The following is a 23,374-nucleotide window of genomic DNA, read 5'->3' on the forward strand; positions in this document are numbered from 1 at the left end:
GCAGTTTTGCTGGAAGGGACCAGACAAGAAGAGTCTGGCTGCAGAAGCTGAGAATCATAAAATCATAGAATGGTTTGGGTTGGAAGGGATTTTTAAGAAGCTAAGGAATGTGATATTGTGCAAAAGAGGTTTCCAGTACTCTTCTAACCGTCTGATAACCTCTAGTGACCCAATACAAGGAGACCAGATTGTCTCAGCTTCAGAAATACCATCAGGGGCTGCTTTGGACCTCATGGGGCCTGGCAATTGCAGTCACTGCCCTTCCCATAAGAGAGCCATAAAATGATTGTGTAAGCTGCAGAACAAGAGACAAAATGAGCACTAGCCTCCACCCAAAGCAAGGGCAAACAGAAAGGTGCTTGGGAATGAGAAGCATCTGGGAGCTGGTGGCTTTAGCTCAGTGCTGTTTTGGGTGTAAGACAGCAGAACTAGCAGAGAATTGGGAAAAAGGCATAGGAATGGACGTGATATAGAGCCTGAAGTAGACTGGTTCTGAAGAGGGTGATACTGGTTAGTTGGTGTGAATGGCAAAGACAGTGGGGGAAAAAGGAAGACTGTCTTCAGGTCAGAAGCACAAGTTTGGGGCTTACAGTGTGAGATTACCAGCAGACTACCAGCACAGTTTGCTTTACCCAGACTCTTGGTTATATAGAGGAGACCTTGACATACAGTAAAGCCTCTGAAAGGAAAATGAGGCAAGGGAAGCTTATAAACCCAAGACAAGCCTTAAGAAAGTGATACTTAGGTGCAGCAAAAGGAGCTGTTTTCACTTCTGGGAAGAAAACTGCAGCTGTGTCATACAGGCCAACTTCCTCCACAGTTTGACAGCCAGCCTTTGTCACTGGCCACAGAAACGTTTGCCATTTGCGGGTGCCTCATCATGACTCACCAAGAAGCTGGCAGGCTCTAGCAGCCATGGCTGTCTCCTGTGCAGAAATGGAGTGGAAATATCTGAACTACAGACAAACCCAAGAAACTCCCCAAAAATCCACCCCTCAAAGCTTATCCTTTAGCTACAGAAAACTTGCAGCTTCTGAAACAGAGACTCATAAGTATGGCTTGTGCAGGAATTTCATCAAGTTCTTTTTCAAGGCTTAATAACGGGTCTGACCTGGTAAGAAAGACTCTCAAAGGGCAACAGGTGCCTACCAGGAACCTCTGAAAGACAAGTCACTGGAAGAGTAAAAAGATGAAACAGGCATCAAACTGTTTTGTGTGAAAAGATATGAGAGGTGGAACACATGCCAAAAAGTCAACTGCCACAGATTTATAATTCAAGTGCTCTTCCTTCCTATTTAGGGTCAATCACAAAATTATTGCACAAGCACTTTTTCCTTCCTGAGTGCTCCTGGACTATTTTGAGCTTACCAAAGTTGCAGTGTAATGGTAACTAGAAGAGATGACAAGCCTATTTCTAAATGATGACAGAGTTCTTTTGTTAGTGTTTTCTTACAATTCCTGGGTGTGACAGGATCCCTAGGCCAGCTAAAGCCAAGCAAGGTGATACAGTAATAGAAACAATCAGAGGAAATAGAGAAGGAAAGGAGCTAGAAAATCACCAGGTCTGGACCAGTATGACCTGTAAAGCAGCTGAAAAAGCTGTGCCCAACCTGCTCCTCAAAACCATCAAAAGAAAATTCCAGCCTCTTCAGACCATCTAATCTACAGTCACCTGCTTAGCACTACAAAGCTTCTCTAATGTCTGATCTTCACCTCCACTGATGCTATCTATGCTGATTAGTTCTTCTATCCACAGAGAATGCGGAGAATCATAAAATCACTTGAGTTGGAAGGGACCCTTAAAGGCCATCTAGTTCAGCTCCCCTGCCATGAACAGGGACACTTACATCGGGTTGCTCAGAGCTCCATCCAGCCTCACCCTGAGTGTCTCCAGGGACGGGGCATCCACCGCCTCTCTGGACAACCTGTGCCAGTGCCTCACCACCCTTATGGTAAAATACTTCTTCCTCATATCCAGCTTAAATCTCCTCTCTTTTAGTTTGAAACCATTTCCCTTTGTCCCATCACAACAGACTCTACTGAAGAGTCTGTCCCCTTCTTCCTTACAGCTCCACTTTAGATAATAAAAGACTGCTCTCAGGTCTCCCTGGAGCCTTCTCTTCTCCAGGCTGAACAGCCCAAGCTCTCTCAGCCTGTCAGAATCAGCTACTCCCTTTCATATTTGCATCAGGCTTTGCTCCAAATTTTTATATATATACAAATTATATATATATATATACAAACACAATGTTCAAAGACTTTCTGGTTTTTCTGATTTTTTTTTTCCCCACTAGATAAGTACATATTATTTCAGTCATTCCTGACAGATATTTTCCAGATCTTCACGGGCTTTCTGCTTGTTTTGCACCCAGCAACAAGTCGCAGAGCCAGAACTGTGAGCAATGCAGGCAGCAAGCTGTGGGCAGCTGTGCTTTGCAGATCAGCTTGCTCACAGCCTGCAGGTGGAGTCGTGTTCTTCCCGTGACTGCTGGGGCACCTATAGCTGAGGACAGACTCCCAGTTTGCGCAGGCAGCTGAAGCTTAACACTATGCATCTTGGAATTAATTTTTCTCCAGTAAGCCAGGCCTATGGCTGGCTTTGGATCACATCCGTAAGTGGTAGTGCTCAGTAGAAGACAAAATCTGAAAGCCCCAGTGGCCAGACTTGATGCTCCCAAAGGTTCATATTCGTGAAGTTAGCAAACACCCAAATGTTTGCGAAATCCATTGTGAGCCATCTTTGGGCACTCCTCTAGTGCAAATAATAGCAGCATGAGTACATTTGTGCTCTGCTGTTATGCACATCAATCTGCATTACGAAACAGCCTTATCTCCATGCCTTGTCTCTACCAGTATAATCTATAAAATGCAGTTGTATTTAACAAAAGAACACCAATTTCTCCATCACAGCTAGCCTGTCCTCTATTGGAACATATTTAATTACAACTCGCTTTTCCTGCACAAGAGGATAGATGAACAGTGAGGAGGATGCAGTGCTGCTGCTCCTGAGCAGCTGGTGAGGGGTGGTTTTTCACACAGGTAAGTACAGGTCCCCGCTGGAAATTAATTGGAAAAGGGAGCAGAAAAGCACTCTGCATTGGAGCAGTCATGTGTTTAAGTTGAGAATTGTGTGCTGTGCTGGAGACCAGAGAACCTGACACGCTTCTGCTTTCTTTGTATTGAAAAGCCTGCTGCAAATTCAGGCCAAAAATGAAGTTCCCGCAACGTCAGAGGCTCTGTGTTTGAAGCCTGGGAGCACTGCAAGATGATATCAGATGAGACCGTGCGCTGTCTGGCCTTTGGTGTTTGTGCAGACAGATGTGCTCATGTGCTGCATGTGATTAGATTACTTGATAGTTTTAGTGAACCATGTGAGCTGAGCTAGCATTTCCCTCGATGTGTCACTTCGTCTCTCCTCCCACTCGCTGCAAGCACTGCCGCGATGTGACTGTCCGGTGTCAGCCCTGTGCCTGCCTCGGAGCTCCTTTTCAGGTAGGTTTGTGCTTTCTTCCTTTTGAACAGCCACTTTATTGCTGGCTGGCAGGTGTGGGAATGCTCTGAACAGCAGAGAAGGGAGGGCAGGAGAGGGCAGATAGAAAGAAACTCCAACTGTTCCTCTGCCTGACTCTGTTTTCTCCTTTCCTGTGTTACACTGTGGATACACACCTTCTAGCTCAGGCAGGGCATATAAGGCACAGGATAGAGGACTACACTGCCAGGCAGAGCTGTTTCAAGAGCTTTGTGGAGACTGTGCACATTGCATGGCACTTAGGAACAGCACAAGACTGAGGGAGTTTCATTCTGATGCGAGGAGCAAAGGATGGGGAGTGCCTTTATGTGCAGAGGACGTGGTTACCCGGTTCAGAGGATCTGAACCAAAAAAAAACCCGAAAAAAACCCCCAAAACAGTGAGGAGAAATTGCTTGCTTGCAGTAGCCTCTCTAGATTTTTAACTGGTGCTGCTTCAGTCTGCCAGCTTTGTGTATGAGGGATGTGAAAATGAATGTCGTGATACAGATATTTCTGTCCTAACAACATAATAGAAAATGTCAGATAACCCCAAACAGATGTAGAATATGTAATGTTTGTCACTACTAACCAGGGCCAAATAGGAATTTGCAATCATGATGTGCAAAGCCCATGCACCTTGCTTTTTAATTTGCTAGCAAATTAGCTGAAACCAATTACCTATATTGATTAAGCCAGAAGCATTTTACTAAATGCTAACTACATTCCTAGGATAAAAACCCTTGGTGACTGGAAAGGTCTGTTCCCATTCATCCCCAGGGAAGTCATTTCAATAGCTAATCTTACTGCTGAGTGTGTTTCCACTGTGTGAACTGTACTAAAATCTTCTTTAATGCTGCAATGAGAATTGCCACAATGAAGGTCCAGGGAACAATAAAAAGAAGCTGTGCTGCAGATCTAATTCAGCAGCAGATTTAGTTCTACCAGCACTCCTCCTACATAGCCTCTTGAAATGCATAGTATAGTTGATCTCTTCTGCCCAGTAACTCTGTTTTCACATTCAAAATATGCCAAGGTCGAATACAACCCACGCCATGAGAAAACATAGATATCATGGTTTTTTCCATTGCAGTTGCTCATGTGGCTTGAGTGCTTTACTTCTTCATTTCCTTCCTCTCTGTGTGCATGAACATGTGTGTGATTTCTGCCTGTAACCCAAGGTATGGCTATTATTTCAGAGGAATCATCACAAGGTAGAACTAGTTAGAAGCAAAAATGAAACAAACAAAGCAAAAACAAGACAAAACAAATACTTTTGATAGCTTGGATTTCCACGGCAATTATTTGCATATATGTTTTCAGATTTTCAGATACATGCAGATACATGTATACATAAATATACATAGTTCTTAAGTCCTCCTCTTTTAGAAGCACCTGGGCTGAGTTTCAACAAAACCCAAACACTCTGGAGGATCTCAACCTTTGGTACTTTGGAAAAGTTGCCTGAGCTCTCTGCCGTAAACTGAGATATCCCCAAGGAAATCCTGACTCCTGCAGAACAACTGACACACCTTCTCCCCGTTCGTGTTACTGAGGTGTTTGTCTGTGTTTACTCCTACAACAAATTATTAGGAAGTAGCAGTGTTTTGAGGTCTGGGCAGGTCTGTGCACCCTGGGACAGCATTCACTAATCATGTGTGAATTTTCCTTCACGGTGATATTTGCTGTGTATTTCTTTGCTAGAGTTGGACAATGATGTCAGCTAAGTATTCACCTCTCTGAATTCTCCCTTAACAAGCTCTACTGTTGGGCTGTGATGGCATTTTCCAGTTGACTTCTTGGCAGCGTCTGGCAGTTCTCCATTATTGCCTGGGACTTTTGCACACCTCCATTCCAGACCTCTGTCTCCATCAGAGCCAAGTGTTGGTGAAGAAGACTACACTGGAAGAAGCTCAGCATGACCATGACTGCTCCTACTCATTCTTGACTCCCCAGAGAGAAGTTGCTCTTGAAGAAACTGCAATATATGAGCAAGCTTAACTTCCAGTTCTGTCCAGTGTTCTGCATTGGTGAACCTTCTGAGGGACATTCTGGGCACAAGTATCTTCTGTTACAGTTTATCACTGTACCTGATGGGGCTGAAGCCACTGCAGTCCTCAGTACCTTTGAACTGAGTGTTTGGGATCAGGATGGGAAGAAACAGCCCCAGAGGGCACCAAGAAGAATCTACCAGTGCCTGAGATAGACTGTCTACACAAGTTGGATGGTATTTCCACCTTTGCACTGTAGCACATTGGATTGCCTAATCAAAGTATTTATTGGTGCAATCTCAGATAATCTGACATTGTTGCAGTGTTATCTGATGTTGGATCAAAACAACATGATGTTGGAAAAAGCTTAAATCCCCAAGAAGTCCTGTTTCATGTCAGAAGATCCACATTAGCAGACTCACAGTTGGAAGGGAGTGTTACCAGTCATTTCACCTCAGGCAGAGTCACGCCACAATCTCTGACTGCATGAGTATGGCAATGTACCTGATGCATGCATGGTTCTCAGAAACAAGAATGTCTTGTTAGGAAAACAAAGGTTAGTTTAAATAGTTTCAATAGTAGGAACCAAGCCTGGATCCTTGTAATGTGTGTAAGCCAGGAGCTCAACACAACTAATACACGACAGAAAAAATTTTGCAGGTTTCAAACGTACAAATGAATAAAAACATTGCTTCAATATTGTTCTGATGTAATTCTAGACAGAGGCAAAAAGATTCTTAGGCTTCATGCAAACGAGTGTTGATAGCCTTAATGGTGTGCTGCACAAACCTTTCATAATTCTTGAGCAGCAATGATTGATGAAACTTGGATAGGACAGAAAAAAGTTCCTATAAGCGAAGAAGAAATAAGTTATAGAAAAGGTAAATCTGAGGGTTTTTTTTCTGTTATATTGCACACATAGGTATTTCATGGCTGGCTACTTCTTTAAAGGAGAGGGAAGAGGGAGCAATTAAGAGCAAAGCCACAAATTGTATTCAGAGGTAACAAAGTGCATGATAATTATTTAAGTCGGTAATTATGTGATATGTCTGTTTAATCTTGAGGGTGCTGTGGAGGAACTTCTGTCAACAACACGTTCTTTACTCGTGGTGCTCCCACATCAATGATGACTACAGATCTATGTTAAAATCAAGACATCAGCTGGATACTGTGCATTGACCTGATGGATACATTCTCCAGCAGGAACCAAGAACAGAAAATGAAATTAACTCTTTGGGGTGTCTGATCTGACCTTCTTGTAGGGTTTCACATGTGACTTCTTTTTCAAGCAGCAATGAGTGTACTCAGATATTATTTCTTTGTCGTCCTGATTCTCAGTGTTTCCCTTCCATTTGTTTTCTATGCCATTACTATACATGCACAAAAATCTCTCAGAAGGCTCAAGTTCTCAATGAGTTCAACTTTAGTAGAAGACTGTAAAGCACTTACTAAAGATAAGGTGTCCTTTCTGAAGGAAAATGCTTTAAAAACATCCTTCGGAATATTCAATTGCACTGAGTACATCACACAGAATCACTACATCACCCGGGTGCTGTCAGCCGAGGAGGCGGCCTTCCCCCTGGCCTACATCATCACCCTGCACAAGGAGTTTGAGACCTTCGAGCGGCTCTTCAGGGCAGTCTACATGCCCCAAAACGTCTACTGCATCCACGTGGATGGCAAGGCGCCGGCCGCCTTGCAGCAAGCGGTGCGGCGCCTGGTGGGCTGCTTCCCCAACGCCTTCCTCGCCTCCCGCACGGAGCGGGTGGTCTACGGCGGTGTGTCCCGCCTGCGGGCCGACCTGCACTGCATGAGGGACCTGCTGGCCTCGGCCGTGCCCTGGCGCTACCTGCTCAACGCCTGCGGGCAGGACTTCCCCTTGAAGACCAACTGGGAGATCATCCAGCATCTGAAAGCCTACAGGGGGAAGAACATCACTCCCGGAGTGCTGCCACCAGCACACATCACTGCACGCACCAAGTATGTGCACCGGGAGCAATTATATTCTTTCTTTTCCTTCATGCTGCCGACGTTTGTACGCAAGGCTCCTCCACCACACAACCTGACCCTCTACTTTGGTTCTGCGTACATTGCGGTCACCCGGCCCTTTGTAGAGTTTGTGCTGCAGGACCCGCGTGCCATTGACTTGCTGGCGTGGTCTGAGGACACCTACAGCCCCGATGAGCACTTCTGGGTGACGCTCAACAGGATCCCAGGTGAGCACACCTTCGGTTTAGTTTCCTGAGGATACATGCCCACAGTAATGGGTGTACACACAACATACACACGCACTTCAGACTGACTTTAATTAAGTATACATCGCTGAATAGAATCATAGAATCATCCTTCCAGTTGCCGGGAACAGTACTGAGAGGAACAGGCAGAGCCAGCTGATCCACACATGGCTCTGAGGCTGGTATCATTGGCACAGTTTTGGGTTTCTCTATCATGAGATGATCTACACAATATCGGGGCTGCTGGCAGCTGATGGGATGCATCTTTCATAGAGGGGGAATAGGATTTCTGCACAAGAATTAATGGGGCCGATTGACAGAGCTAGACTGATAGAACTAGATTTGAAGGGGGAAAGGGATGAAATCAGACTTGCCTGTGATAAGCTATTGGATGGCATTTCAAAATTTGAGGGACTGCATGCCAGTGAGAACCTTCACTCTGCACTTGAAGTGCTGGGTACAAGGAAGAAAATTTGAGATGTTTCTATACCAATGAGGAACAAACAAGAGGAGTCAAAGCCTTGTTTCAGTCCACGAGCAATGATATCATTGGCATAAGCAAAACCTGGTGGGCAGAGCCCTGTAACTGGTGTGTCATGATGGACAACACTGAGCCCTTCAGTAGGGACAGGCAGGGCAGGTGATGCTGGGAATGACTGTGAAGAAGGAGCTGGGCTTTACTGAGCTCGTAGCTGACAATTGCATGGTTGGGAGCTCTGAGCAAATAAAGTGGATATCGCTTTTCCCCTGCTATAGGCTACCCAGCCAGGATGATGACACTGATGAACTATTCATTAAGGAACAAGGATATAGCTCTAGATCAACCACCCTTAAGTTTAAGGGTGACTTCAACTTCCCAGGTGCAATTGGAAATGCCACACAGCTAACACGTAGAGGTCCAAGAAATTCCTAAAACATCTTAATGATAGCATCTTGATGTGCCGTTTCTTTACTAAGGGTGAGATCTAAATGTTCATTGAACCCAAAAGAGGAAATTTCCTCTGCTCTTTCACTTCTCTTCAGCTTTACATGAGAAAACGTATACACAAAATGTATGAATTTAAAGATCTTTTGAAATAGAAGTGCCTGATATGAAAGCCTTTACTTCTAGATCTTTGCCTGAAAGAGGCAGACTAACATCTGACCTGGAATACCCAAGGCTGGGACATCCCTTGGTCATGTACATCCTTCCACAGAATTGGTGAATGGTCACCTGTAGTAAGGGAAGTCGGGGGGTTTGCAGGGAAAATGCTAGGCCAGAATCGCTTTTATTCCTCATTTGTGCAAGAAGCTTACAGCTGTGAGTATGCGTCCCAGAGAGAGGAAAGAAAAAAAGAAAGGCTTCCTATGTCATTTGTGCTCATATGTCAATGATTGGGATGTAATGAAAAGGATGGATACTTTTATTAGCAAGTAGTGTTTTAAATCACTCTCAGATTTCAAAAGTACATCTGCACCATCCTGATGGCAATATTTCAGTTAGGAGCTGAATAGCAGACAGAAAAATAAGGACAGTTGGCATACAGTATACCTCAGGTAATAGCAGACATGTGGCAGCTAATGCTGTGAGTCAAGCTAAGGATACAACCAAGGCAGATGGGAGTTCTCTTTGTGCAAGCAAAGTCACATAAAAAATTTAAAAACAAAGAACTGGTTGATGTGGTTCCTTAATGTGTTAGCATTGCTACCCAGCATTTTCTGGTATTATTCTTGTCTCATACCCACAACCAAAGGACGTGAACAAGATGTTCCTTGAGAGCCACCAGCTCTCACGTGACTCTGGAATTACTGCTGCAGATAAACTGAAGTTTCAACAAATAGGCCTACTTTGTTGTTGTGGTTTGTTGTTTGTTGTTTTTTTCCATCTCTCTATATAATTTATCACACACCAAGCTTCTCACTACAGCAACTTAATCACTCATTACTACTTTGGTAACTCTCGATTCCTCCATTGTTTCTAGAGAGACTCTTGCAATGACCTTTTTAACAGTGCATCATACTAATGTGCCACTGTGGTTGAGTTTTGCCTCCCAGAATTGTTTCTTTTCTTTTCTTTACATTAATGCCCACCCTTCAAAAGACACATGTAGACAGAAAGGCAGAAGCTTTTTATATGATTCCAGTCAGTGACGCTAGTTGAATAAGCGATGCTCTCTAGAAGGAAGTATTTTGTATCTATGTCTGCAGCATTACTCATATAACTAACACTTGTGCTTTTGTTTGCATTTTCCATTCTTTAATGAGGTTTCCTGTTTGAGCAAACACTTCTTGTAGAAATAAGGTATAAAAAAAAGAGATTTTCCTGTAACTGTTATTGAGTCTTATGCCCACAAAGCTGTTGCAATCTCATAATCAAAACCTTTGTCTCTTGCCAGATCTGCTTAAGGAAGATGTTGCAATGCAGCAAATACACCTGCCTTACGGCAGAATTTCCAGAAAAAATATTCTTGTCCTGTATCCTCCATTTAGGCATTACAGTTTATCACAAAATATAGGATTAAAATATGGTTAAGTCTAGATGCAGTCTTTAGCTGTTAATTTAAGTGTTGCTTTAGTGCAAATTTTCTCCTACTGAAGCCAAACTGCTTTACAACCAATCTTTTGCTTTGCACTAAAATACTACATAGTGATGACAGAGTAAGGAAAGACATGACTTCAAGGATTTCTGAAAAGCCACAGCTAATAAATGGACTTGCACTCCTTTGCCTGATTCCCCAGTATCTTCGTATCTATCACACACTGGTGTAACAGGGTTCAATGGGCAGCTCCTTGGAAAGCAGAAGCAGAATTACAGCACTTTAAAGAAGTGTTTTCATCTAAACACAAACTCATCTGACCACAATGAAAGCTGTGTTGCACGTGATGAGAGACAAACCCTGCAGCCAGCTGCCTGCCTGGACAGCGGCACCGGAAGACACCAGAGCCACGGATACTGGAAAAAAGAGCATGTCCTGAACAGCAGTGCCTTAATTCAGACTGCTGCCTTGAATGAAGCAGCTTTCAACATGCTTCTGTTCCCCGGGGTTTAATTTCCTTCTCAACGAGTTGTGAGGTCTGCTTTAAAGCTTCCCAATCTTGAGTTTATTTTAAATCCCACCCTTGCCTACCAAATTTTCTGTTCTAGAGCCTAGATGGCACTACAAGGACAGACCCCCTCCAGGGTCAATGAGCTGTTAACGGGCCTTACCGGCCCGGCCCCTCGGGCTCAGTGCCTGCCGCCTGGCAGCAGTTCCAGCCCGCAGGCCCCGGCCCCGCGCTCCCCGTGTCAGGGCCGTGCAGTGCCGAGCGGCCATGCGGCGACGTCGGCTAGCGATGAGTCTGACGGTGGCTGCGGTACTGCTGGGTGCCGCCGCGCTGCTGAGGCGCCGTGGAAGGAGCGGGGCAGGCGCTGGTAGCTCTGCTGAGGGCGCGGCGCTAGAGCGAGCGTGTGGCACGCTGCTGGCCGGGCAGGCTCCCAAGCTGCAGGATGGGGGGCTGCGACCTGCGGCCAGGGACTCCTCCTGCAGCAAGTACGTGTCCCACAGCCACTACATCACCCGGGTGCTGTCAGCCGAGGAGGCGGCCTTCCCCCTGGCTTACATCATCACCCTGCACAAGGAGTTTGAGACCTTCGAGCGGCTCTTCAGGGCAGTCTACATGCCCCAAAACATCTACTGCATCCACGTGGATGGCAAGGCGCCGGCCGCCTTGCAGCAAGCGGTGCGGCGCCTGGTGGGCTGCTTCCCCAACGCCTTCCTCGCCTCCCGCACGGAGCGGGTGGTCTACGGCGGTGTGTCCCGCCTGCGGGCCGACCTGCACTGCATGAGGGACCTGCTGGCCTCGGCCGTGCCCTGGCGCTACCTGCTCAACGCCTGCGGGCAGGACTTCCCCTTGAAGACCAACTGGGAGATCATCCAGCATCTGAAAGCCTACAGGGGGAAGAACATCACTCCCGGAGTGCTGCCACCAGCACACATCACTGCACGCACCCGCTTCATGTACCTGGAGCAGGGTGGGAGCAACGTCTCAGGGCTGGTCACCCCCCCGGTGCACAAGGCTCCTCCACCACACAACCTGACTCTCTACTTTGGTTCTGCGTACATTGCGGTCACCCGGCCCTTTGTAGAGTTTGTGCTGCAGGACCCGCGTGCCATTGACTTGCTGGCGTGGTCTGAGGACACCTACAGCCCCGATGAGCACTTCTGGGTGACGCTCAACAGAATCCCAGGTAGGCTGTGGGGTCCTGTCTAGGCATCCAGATGGTTTTGTTACTAATCTCACTACAATAGACCGATGGCACCAACTTTCCATTGCAGAGTGTCAGCTGATTGTGGTGGTCCACCACAGCTCTCTTCACCATGGAAGTACTTCTCAGTGACGTTCACCACTAGGTTGTCATCACCCCTGCAGGTTTATGTAGAAGATCACCCTGATGGGTGATAGCCTGTGTTAGCAACACTAGTGACAAACCACGGATGATATACTGAGCAATCCCAAATTTATCTTCCTGGGGATTTCTTCACTTGGCCACACTGTCTTTTGGTGGGAATGGCACCTATAAATGGGCAGCATGGTGAGTCCAGTGAAATAATAGCTTTTCTGCTCAGCCGCAGTAGCCTTGTCCTCCAATGGCACAGGCCTGAAATAGGCTTAGGTTATAGCAAGCTTCATTGATGTTTGAGCTGTCTATATTAAGGTCTTCCTGGTGTCCTTGAAGAGTGGAAAAGGACAGTCCCTGCTTTGAGGAATGACTCTGTTTTGTCATATTGGCTCTTTAGTTCCACGTGTATTTGCAAGTAATATATTTGTGCTTCAAAAGCCACTGTAGGGATTTGTGAATTTTCAGATCCAACTGCACACCTTTGTTCATGGAAGAGAGGGTGTGCATATCTTGCACCAAGCCTGGAGTGTTTCCCAAACATAAATATCTGGCCTCAGAGCCCAGCACAAGTTACTATCATTTTCAGTATGTTCTACAGAATCACCAAAGGTGATTTGTGCACTGTTTCACTGTTTTGAGTGGATTTATGAAGTATGTCTTGGTCAACCTGATGTGCTGGGTGAGGGTACAGAAGGATTTTCTGTTCACCAGCCTAGAAAGCACAAGAGAAAAGCTTAGATCAGTTGATTGTGCAGAAGTGTAAACTCATCTCCTTCCGTAAAGAGAGCTGCAAATGAAGAAGCACAAATTGCTATTGAAGACTGACTACCAGCTTGGCTTTAATTGGGTATATCCTGGAATTACAGGTAAAGGACTTAAAATTTCAGAGTAAATCAGGCAGCCTTTTATCCTATTGTATTTCCATCTGAATATGAGCTTATGTGTGATTACAGAAATGCAAAAGCAGTGGCTCATTTTGTGTAAGATAGGGATGTCTTTCTTGATGATAGCTGGTAGTTGGTGCAAGAAAGAAAGGGAGTGGACTCCTTTTTTGAGCCAGCGCATGCAAATCGACTCTCATTGGGATTTGAATGGCAAAAAGAAAAAAAAAATGAGGAAAGGAGAATCTTAGTTGAGGAACATATTTTGCTGTGCCCTGTGGTTGTGGTCAATGTTCAAAACTGGAGGGTGTTTTTCCTACCACCAGACCTGTGTCTGTGTGCTCAGCACAGTGAAATGCTACTCAGGGGAGAGGACTGGGCTTTGCTTCCCAAATGGTGTTTTGCAGCCACCAGAACTGCACTGGTGTGTTGTGAACTCAGCCACAGCTGACTGGAAAAACGCATCAGCCCTTCCAACACTTACTTTCATTTCTTCCCTTGGCGCGTACTTGAAATTCACTTATTTTGCTGCAGATACTTTCAGATTCCTGTCACATACATGGGTGATCCAAGCCGTGTGAGATGAGAGCTGAATAAAAGTAGAGTGAGGAGCTCACACCTGAGTTTATATTAATGCTTACCACCAGCATAACTCTTCAGACAAAGTGTTTTATCAAAAGGTCCCGAGAACAACTTCTGAATATGAAATCAATTGGTAAGGATTTGACAAAGATATAAAGGAAAATGTGGTAAACCCGTTTTTTTTTTTTTTTAAGTGCTGAGCTATGTTATTCTTTACTCTTTAATTAACTTACAAAAATGCCTAGTTTACTTAATTTGAGAGCTGGTGAATAACGTGAAGTCAGTAATTTTGTATTCCTAGAAGGCAGTGCCTCCCATTGTTTTTGTGGATGTCCCGAGGTTGTTCCTGTTTTGTCTGTCATCTTTCTTCCTTCCTGCAGCCTCAGCATTTTCCAGAGTTTATCATCACACCACGCTTACTGCCAGCTCTTGTGAACAGGTTTCTAATTTGGAATGACAACGCATGTCCCAGGCCGTTTGAAGAGCACATCCCCTGCCATCACTGCCTCTTTTTGTCTTTTATCAAGTGTTGTCTCTACATGAATGCTTTCTGCCATAGAATACAGTCTTCTGAAATTTCCCCGGGACAAAATCTCACTTTGGCATGTTATTTTATTTGATAATAGGCCAGTACGCAGAGGAGGAGAAACAAGATTGTGATGTTCTGCTGGCAGGTATCTCTGTTTATAGAAAACTGCTGCAGTGTTTCTGCTGTTGGATCAAGTGGTAATATTTGAAAGCACCTATCCATAGTTATGAAGAAATCCCTAGCTTATGAGGAACACACTATCCTTAAAAACCCAAAATAGAGAAAGAAAAAGGAAATAAAACCCAAAAACTGATGCTTAACTTTTCTCTCATCAAATCTCTCAAAAACAGAACAACAAGAGTGAATAAACCCTTGACATTACACAGTGCCTTTCTTTGGGTTCACTTTTGCCCTTCACTGTGCTCTCTTCAAGCTCAAAGGCAAAACAGTTGTTAGGTTGCAGTTACTGTGAAGATATTGTGCGTAATACCATTGGGGAAGGAAACAAAAAAACCAGAAACTTCCTGTACTTTCATCTTTCCTTTTCATAGAACACTGAATTATCACTGGGTTGATGAGTATTTCAGTTACCATTTCAGCACTGAACGTGGCTTCTTATTTGTTCTCCCATTGCTATTTGAGATTGTGGTTTACAGAGCAGATCACCTCTGTTAGGATTGCAGCTCACTAGCAAAATAAATCATCTAGATTAATACACAGTTTAAATGACACTATGAAAATCAGAAAGAGGGCTAATTGCTACTGAAGAAAAAGGTCAGAAGTGGGGATTAAAATACCTGCTTTACTTTTCTTGAAACTGTATTTGATGGACTCGGGTCCTACAATTCCAAATCAAGGTGTTTTGTTCAAGTTTTAAAATGCTTGCTGTAAACTGAGGAAAATTACTGTGTTTTTGGTATGTATGTATGATAAGTATGTATGAAAAATATTGCTGCTACTCAAGAGACTGCCAGGGGAGGGAGCTGCAGCTGCAGCTTGCAGCTGCCTCACAGTGCATGGGGAGCAGCCAGAGTGATGTAAATCCTCTACTCCCTGACCAGTGCTACCAGTCAGTGCTGTTACTTCTACTGCACTTGTTAAAGCTCCTGACTTGCAGGTACTCCTACGCTAAACTCTTTGCATTTGAGCAAGTTACTCTTTTCGTCTTGTAGCAGAAATGCTGTCAGGGCTTGAAGCACTGATTGAGCACCTGCTGGAAAGGCAGGGCCAACCCAGAGGAGCTCAGGTGCAAGCAATGCACTGAGTGGAAGGGGTGGAACCAGGATCCACACCTTCCCAGATCTCATGTTAAAGGTTGATGGAAACAAGGGTATCTTGTTTAGAGGTCCTTGCCTACCTAAGGTCTTCTGAAAGTAAGTTGTTTCTTTCCTTTATTTCTATGCTGCATTTGCACAAACTCTCCCTTACTGCAGCCTGTGACCTTGCTGTCATTGCTTCACTTTCCATTGTGTTACATGCCTGTTTTCAGCCTCGTTAGAAGAATGCAAAAGCAGCATCTGTGTTTTTGTACCTGCTGATGTACTTCGGGCTCCCAACATGTTGCCTCTTCTGCCATTTGATAACTTAGGTGCAATACTATGGTAATTGCTTGCTAGACAGGAAAGAATAAAATATGTTGAGCTTTTTTTATAACCAGGCAAATAAATTATAGGCAAGTGTTTGTGTTACAGTGAGAAGTTGGTGCTTTTCCAGCTTTCCTTAGTGAAGTGTTTTGTGTTTTGGAGATCTTCCGTTACTGACCTGAATTCAGTATTGCAGTGCAGATCAGGTGCAGAGGTTTTCCTAGCTGGAACTATCCAACTATCTCTTGTGTTCAAAGGCCAGTGCTTCATTCTATGGCAGCCATCTTTTTGTTATAGCCCAGAGCTGAAGGTGCTGCATTTTATCCCAGTTCCATGGAGAAAAGTCCTAGAGAGGAGAGGTAAAACCAAACATACAGATGTTCAAAAGAGTGACGGTGTTATTTTCTGTTACCTAACTGCAGGTGTCCCTGGGTCTATGCCTAATGCATTGTGGGAAGGTGACCTGAAAGCAGTGAAGTGGATTGATATGGAAGACGTCCATGGAGGTTGTCACGGTAATGCATATATTCTTCCTCAGTTCTTCTTCTTGTTCATCTAGTGAAAAACTTGACTTCTTCCTGTAGCCCTACATAATGCAAGTCAGTTCTTAAGCAGCAGTTGATCAGAAATAAGACGTTGAAAGCTTTGTCCTTAGGTACTGAATAACAGTAGCCACGTAAAAAAAAGCAGTTAGAAATCTATAACAGTTACTTCTTCATCAGGAACATTTATAGAATACATCAGAAAGGAGGGTGTGTAGCAACGCTTAATGCTTACAAGCATTAGCTGACTGTTTTCTTCTAAGTGTAGGGGAATCATCTCGTGGGTGATGGGGAATAGCCCATGTGTAATTGTAACTCCCAGCATGGGGACACAGAACCACTGATGTAGGCACTGATGCCTGCTGGAGCCACACTGGGTAGGGAACCTCAGGAACTGCAAGCTGACAATGTTTAAATATTGAGGTTTTCCTGTTTCGTATTGCTTCATGGCATAACATTAGTGAGTTATAATTTCTATGGCACACTCAATTTTTTTGGTCACTGATTTGTATTTTCTATGATGCTACTACTTTTGACATGTAAAAGTGAGAGGAAAATGGAATATGTATTTCATAAACTTTTAATTCATTGTTTGTGTTGAGGAGGAAAAAAAAGCATTGATGATTTCAGTCAGCTTAAATTGCAGCGGTTTCACGTTATTGTGACTACACCAAAAAAAGTGACATTGCACCAGTATCGACCCATGTTATTTAGTGGAGAATCTTGCATAAGTAAAAGGATCAGTTCCTCTTCACTGACAGAAGGAAGTTTCCCTCTTTGCTGTGTCTCAGCCTTGTCTCAGAGTCTCAAGTAATAAAACTTCTGGCCTATCTCCTTACTCAGGAATTATGCTTATTATTTACTCATAAGCAATTTCCTTCATGCCGTTTTGTTGTTCATACTTACACTGTGTGTCTAGTAAGCCTTTTAGGACGTGGTGTAGATTTATAGTGGCTTTGCAGATAAAACCTATCCAAAGAAAGTTTTGGATCCATAAGCATGCCTGTAGAAAGAAAACCAGGTTCTGACATTTCTTTTATGTTTCTTTTTAATTTGGCAGGCCATTATGTCAGAGGCATTTGTGTATATGGAACAGGTGACCTCAAGTGGCTTTTAAACTCCACCTGTATGTTTGCAAATAAGTTTGAGCTCAGAACATACCCGCTGACTGTGGAGTGCCTGGAGCTGAGACATCGAAAGAGAACCTTGGCACAGAGTGAAGTTCAGGTGGAACCAAACTGGTATTTCTAGCTAGTGAAAACCCAGGATGCATCAACAAAAGTGGTCGGAATTGCACCAGAAATCTAATTTCTGTTTTGCTGGAAGAACACATTCATCCAACAGGTTTCTTTAGGATGTGCAATAGTTGCAGCTCAGGTCAGCTTGTCTCACTTTGTCTGCAAATCTATCTTTTCACTTCACATTTGGAGACCAAAATGTGGAAGATTCCAAAAAGAAGCAAGTGGGCACAGCTCTTTTTACAGCTGCCCTGTTTGTACTTTTGCAGTTTTTATGGCTTGTTGCCCATCCCTAACTTTTTTTCTTGCTACACTGACATTGCTGCCTGTTTCTATAAAAATGTATATAGAATCAGGCATCCTTGGGACTTCGCATTACCTTGAAGACAAGTAGTGTGCATTGGTAAGCAGAAAGATAACAAGTCACAGTGAACAAGACCTTAAAAAGTGGAACACAATTGGTGGCCATGCGTGCAGCTGCCGTTTGGTCAAAGATACAGAAACTTAGCTCACCAGGGAAGTACTGGTGAATGGGAGAAAGGTGCTGAACTGCTGTTCTAAAGTCTGTTCTTTAAACATCTGTTGGTTCAAGGTTTGTAGGAGTATAGCACCTTTTGCTATGCAAATGGCTGTAGATAGAAAGATCTGATAGGCTTTCAGGCACAAGAGCTCTTTATGAAAAGTGAAGTCTTACTTATTTGTTTCACTTGGCCAACTAATAGAGCTGGAAACCGACTGACACACAAATTTTGGCCTGCCAGTGTCCTCAGATCATCATATGTAAGGACACAAAGGGAGGGGGAGAGCAGTGAAAAGGGATGCCACGACTGAAAGATGAGTAGTTGAGCTTTGGCAGTAAGTCTGTAACTTTGTGTCATGTTTTGACAGGGACTGAGCCTCCTTCCCAAGCTTTTGAGTGGTTAATAGGTGTAGGTAACGTTGAGCTTCACAGCCCTATTTTTGTTTCCCGATTGCAGCCACCAGAGGGAGGCAAATAGCTGAGCTGATACTCATTCCTAAGCCTACCTAGCCTTTCAGCATGCAATCTCCGAAGCAGAATTGAACGGTTCTTCCTGCAGTGATGACAGGCTGTATTCCTGGGGTTATTTTAGCACGTTGGATGACCCAGCTAGCAGCACGGTGGAGCACCTTGGCTCAAGCAGTGGGTCCTGAACAGCATCTCCTCCCAGCTCCGTTAAACCACCGCTAACTTCCGTGTCCTTTCCTTTTCCTGACTCGCCGCCATTTACAGCGTCGCTTCTTTTTTTTTTTTTGAGGTTTTTTTTTTTAAACGAATGTTACGCTTTTCTGCAAATAAACCCTTTAGTTATCATTGTGCGACTGATTTCTGGGCACGGCCGGTGGCGGCGGCGTTGAGCTTCCCGCCCGCGGCCGGAACTCCGTGAGGCTCCGCTCCGCCCCGCCGCACGCCGGGAAGCGCCGCGCCAAGGTCAGAGCGGGCCGTGGCCAACAGCCCCCAGGCTGCAGCAGGCGGCGGAGGGGCACCGCACATGGAGTACGACTGGGTCGGCTTCGGGTACGCGGCGCTGGTGGCCTCCGGGGGCATCATCGGCTACGCCAGGGCAGGTAGGCTGGTGTTAGCGGTGGGCGAGAGGAGGGAAGGTCGGAGCGCGGGGTTCTGCCCTTTGAAAGGGCTGCCTGCCTGCGCGGGGACGGAGGGCTGCGAAGCGTCTTACTGATTGGAAAACAAATGCAGGTTGTGATTTGTGTTGCTTGCTTTCTTGAAGGCAGCGTCCCGTCCCTCGCTGCCGGCCTTCTGTTCGGTGGCCTGGCAGGGCTGGGTGCCTACCAGCAGTCCAAAGAGCCGAAGAACGTGTGGCTTTCTCTTGGTAAGTGCTTGGCATCCGAGTGTTGACACTGACGGCTGGAGCACCTCTGCTGTCAGGGCAAGCTGAGGGAGCTGGGCTTGTTCAGCCTGGAGAAAAAAAGGCTGTGGGGTGACCTCATTGCAGCCTTCAGTACCTAAAGGGAGCCTACAAACAGGAGGGAGTCAATTCTTTACAAGGGTTGATAACAGCAGGACAAGGGGAAATGGTTTTAAATTGAGGGAGGGAAGGTTTAGGTTGGGTGTCAGGGAGAAGTTATTTACAGAGAGAGTGGTGAGGTGCTGGAACAGGCTGCCCAGAGAGGCTGTGGATGCCCCATCCCTGGAGGTGTTCAAGGCCAGGTTGGATGGGGCCATGTGCAGCCTGGTCTGGGGAGGTTGGTGGCCCTGCATGTGGTAGGAGGATTGGAGCTTCATGATCCTTGAGGTCCCTTCCAACCCTGGCCATTCTGTGATTCTGTTCCAGCTAGCTTGTGTCCCTTTATTTGTACAAGTGCTGTGAGCATTGGCAGGGCTGCCTGCCCATAGCTGGGAAGCATTTGTGCCAGAGCTCTAGCTCCTTGCTGTACTGTCTCTGGGAGCCATGCTGGGTGGCAGCTACATATCCCCACTGCCAGGTGAGGTACTGTGTTAAACTAATTCAGGCACGGGGGAATCGTGTGGTAAAACAGCTGCAAAGGAGCATTTTTAAGCTTAAAAATGTTTTAATGTATGCTGTGGAAAGAAATCTTAAATCTACAAAAGGAGGGAAAGAACTGTTCTCTATTGCTTGTCCCACTTCTGTTGCTTACAATAGATGGGACAAGAAGCTGTAGGCTTAGCTTGCAGCAAACCTTTTGAGGGAAGCAAAAAAGATGAAATGATAGTGGAAGGTGTTGGGAGGCATTGGAAGAGATCAGGTGAAGCTTAAGGAACTTCCATTGCTGCAGGGCTTCAGTAACTGGTCAGGTCAGTGCCCGTGAGGAATTGGTCACATCTTTGTGCACTAGGTTGAACTCTTAGAGCTCTGTAACCACATCAAAGATTTATTAGCATTTAGATATTACAAGGATTTAAGGCTATTTACAAACAACAGATCTTGGTCATGCAATGTGCTAAAGGGCTTTATTGGATCCCTGGCAAACACTGCAGAGGACCAAACTGTGTGGTGAGTAGAAAACAAGGTGCAACACACACAGCTCAATGTGAAGCACAGCTGGTTTGTGCACTCTCTCTTCCTGTGTGATGTGTACTAGGAATGGCCATGCATCTCCCATCTCCTGCACTAGTTTTTGGACAGTATAGTGAGAGAAAGATGAGTTGCTTCTGTACTTCTTGATTTTTGGACGTAGACATAGTGGGCCTCTTGAAGGCAGCATGATGTCCTGGCTTAGTGTAATTCCTTATTCATCTGCTCTATTTTATGAGGTAGTGAAAGGATGAGGGGAAGTAGTTTTAAACTGGAAGAGAGTAGACTTAAATGAGATATCACAATTTTTTTTCTTGTGTGAGTGAGACACTGGAAGAGGTTGCCCAGAGAGGTTGTGAATTCTCCTTCCCCGAAAGCATTCAAGGCTAGGATGGATGAGAGGTTGAGCAGCCTGGCCTACTGGGAGGTGACCCTGTCTATAGCAGGGCGTTGGAAATGGATGCTTTCAAGAGGTTCCTTCCTACCCATACCATTCTCTGATCATTCCATGATTCTGTTTCTCTGCAGCCTCCTGTGATTTGCAGTTGTGGCTCCAGCTGAGCTTTAGATTGCTCAAACTGCATCAAATAGGAAATGTAATAATATTTGACTTCCCCACAGTAATCTTTATCAACCACCCTAGCTTTCTAGCAGTTTTTAGGTTATCCGTATTCAAGGAAATAGTCCTCCTCCTTCTGCAAATAAATGGAAATTGAGGGAGTGTTAGTGATTTGCACAGAGGAGTGGAGGTTATGGGTGATGAGGCAGTGTTAGTAGCTGGTTAGATCTACTCATTTGTAACGGACAGTGGAGCAGGCTTACCAAAGCTGCCATAAAGCTTACAGCTGCTCTGCTGCTTAACAAAAATAAGTAAAATATTTGCTTTTGAGGGGAGGAGAGACACATAGGCCTGTTGGCACTGGCAAGTGTGTAACAGGGTTATAGTGCTGCACTGGCACTTCAGACCCACTTCCCTGAAACTGTTCTGACTGGGCTTCTCTTGTCAGTGGCATCTGGAACCTTGTCTGCTGTCATGGGGATGAGATTTTACAACTCCAGAAGAGTGATGCCTGGGGTCATTGCTGGTGCCAGGTACTCACATCTTCTTTTCTTGTCTGTGTTTTGAATAAGCATTTTATTTAACTTACACATTGATTATATTGTGTTCAAGAAGTGTTCAGATGTTGTACTGAGGGACATGGGTTAGGGGAAATATGGGTGGTAGGTGGACAGTTGGACTGGATCATCTTGGAGGTCTTTTCCAACATTGGTGGTTCTGCGATGAGGATTTTTTTAATGTTACTTGGTAAGTTGTGTAAGAAATGAAATCTTGTGTTGTAGTCCATCTAAATGAATCATAACGTTTTCTTCTGTGGTGGTGTTTGAGAGTTTTCCCCTATCCCTTTCTTTTGTTTCTTCGTGCTTTCTTCCTTTGTTTTAACAAATATTCTGTTCAACAGTTTATTGATGGTTGGAAGACTCATGTTGCAGATGATGGAAAAGCCACTTGAGCCATAAGTGAACATCACACCACTTGAAAATACATGAGTAAGAAGCCTGAAAATGCCACTGCCTGAATGCACTATATAAAAAAATGTAACAGACACTGCTGTCTGTGCACTGTTTTTTCATATCCTTATGCGTATGGGTCATGTCTTTAAATGAGAGAAATTGAGAACCCTTGTTATGTCTTCCAAAGTGGTATTCGTCTCAACAGCTGCACTGTGAAGTAGGAAAATGAGTATAGGATTAGTTCAGCTTCTTGTCCTGTAGTTTATGCAAAGGTCTCTAGGCCCTTGTGTGCAGACAGTTGCAGGAATGAGCCTTAAATATACATCTGGACTTGTGCTTGTAAAACCCATTAGACTGCTGAAACAATGGGATACAAGTTGGACTAGATGAGCCTAGATGAGCTTGGAGGTCTTTTCCAGCATAGGTGATTGTAAATTGCCAATTTATCATTGATATTTCCTAAACATGTCAGCTTTTTGTCACCTTTCCCTCCCACTTCCCTGCCAGCTTATCTGGTCATCATGTTTGTCAGTCAGGGACTTTGTTCTGCTAGCACTGCGTTAGAACCTTGGCCTAAAAACACAATCATGAAGCAGGGGGTTAAGTTTCTAATGTAATGCAATGAAAGTAAACCTGTTACTTGAAATTATTTATAAGGAAAAGTGCCCAACTAAATGTAATTAATTTGACTTTTACAGATTATTCTTTGTAAGAAATAAAAAATGTACTTCATTAGGTAATGCTGAGTCGCAGTCGTAGCACTTGTATTAAAATGTTACTTTAAATAAACCAGCCAACGTAATATTATTACAAAGTTCCTTTCTGCACAACTATTTCTTTCTTTAATCATTCACTTGGACTGATACATTTAGTGCCTCTTCTGTAGGTAGTCTGGATATCTCTGTGAACATGAATTGTCTGATAGCCCTGTTCCATTCCTGGGCACATGCACCTATAAATATTACTTGAACTGGGGAGAGGAGAGACAGAAGAAGCAGCTTACGGTCTTATATATAAAGACAAGTATTACATTAAAATCTTTATTTTTCTGAGAGAAATGTTCTGTTTCTGATTCGAAAGACTCTGTGAAAGTTTATTTAAAGACTAAAGGACTCAGATGCTTCCCTGAGAAGTGCTCTGTTGCCTGAACTCATTCTAAATATAGACTTAGGATGCAGAAATAATCCTGGGAGTTATGCATGGATGGTAATGTATCCCTTTTCTGGTCTGGTTTATCTTGTGTCCGTTTTTGCACAGGACCTGAGCTTCGATTTCTTCAGCCTTTGTTTTGGTGGCCGATACAGTGAGAGTCTGAAGCAGGGGGGTTGATGTGTTGGAATAGTAAGGCTTTGGAGCCTCGTTTGCTCAGAGTTCTCTAAACATCTGGCCAATACCTTAGCA

General features: G+C 44.6%; 3 protein-coding genes across 3 annotated transcripts; all 3 read left to right on the forward strand.

The window, feature by feature from the left end:
- Positions 1–3,414: 3,414 nt before the first annotated feature.
- On the forward strand, positions 3,415–10,244 carry LOC122171633 (N-acetyllactosaminide beta-1,6-N-acetylglucosaminyl-transferase-like). Its single transcript, XM_042839348.1, has 3 exons — positions 3,415–3,492; positions 6,563–7,714; positions 10,108–10,244. The coding sequence occupies exons 2-3, from the start codon at positions 6,793–6,795 to the stop codon at positions 10,242–10,244; spliced, it is 1,059 nt and encodes a 352-aa protein (XP_042695282.1). The 5' UTR covers positions 3,415–3,492; positions 6,563–6,792.
- Positions 10,245–11,023: 779 nt separating this feature from the next.
- LOC122171638 (N-acetyllactosaminide beta-1,6-N-acetylglucosaminyl-transferase-like) lies at positions 11,024–18,710 on the forward strand. Its single transcript, XM_042839363.1, has 3 exons — positions 11,024–11,939; positions 16,090–16,182; positions 17,270–18,710. The coding sequence occupies exons 1-3, from the start codon at positions 11,024–11,026 to the stop codon at positions 17,458–17,460; spliced, it is 1,200 nt and encodes a 399-aa protein (XP_042695297.1). The 3' UTR covers positions 17,461–18,710.
- Positions 18,711–18,890: 180 nt separating this feature from the next.
- LOC122170391 (transmembrane protein 14C-like) lies at positions 18,891–22,787 on the forward strand. Its single transcript, XM_042837190.1, has 4 exons — positions 18,891–19,034; positions 19,196–19,297; positions 21,469–21,553; positions 21,922–22,787. Exons 1-4 carry the CDS (start codon positions 18,959–18,961, stop codon positions 21,977–21,979), a joined length of 321 nt encoding a protein of 106 aa, XP_042693124.1. The 5' UTR covers positions 18,891–18,958; the 3' UTR covers positions 21,980–22,787.
- Positions 22,788–23,374: the final 587 nt, after the last annotated feature.

The sequence above is a fragment of the Centrocercus urophasianus genome, unplaced genomic scaffold, assembly GCF_019232065.1.
Source record: "Centrocercus urophasianus isolate 14NV4802_14NV808 unplaced genomic scaffold, USGS_Curo_1.0 seq_11, whole genome shotgun sequence".
In the NCBI taxonomy this organism is placed as follows: Eukaryota; Metazoa; Chordata; class Aves; order Galliformes; family Phasianidae; genus Centrocercus; species Centrocercus urophasianus.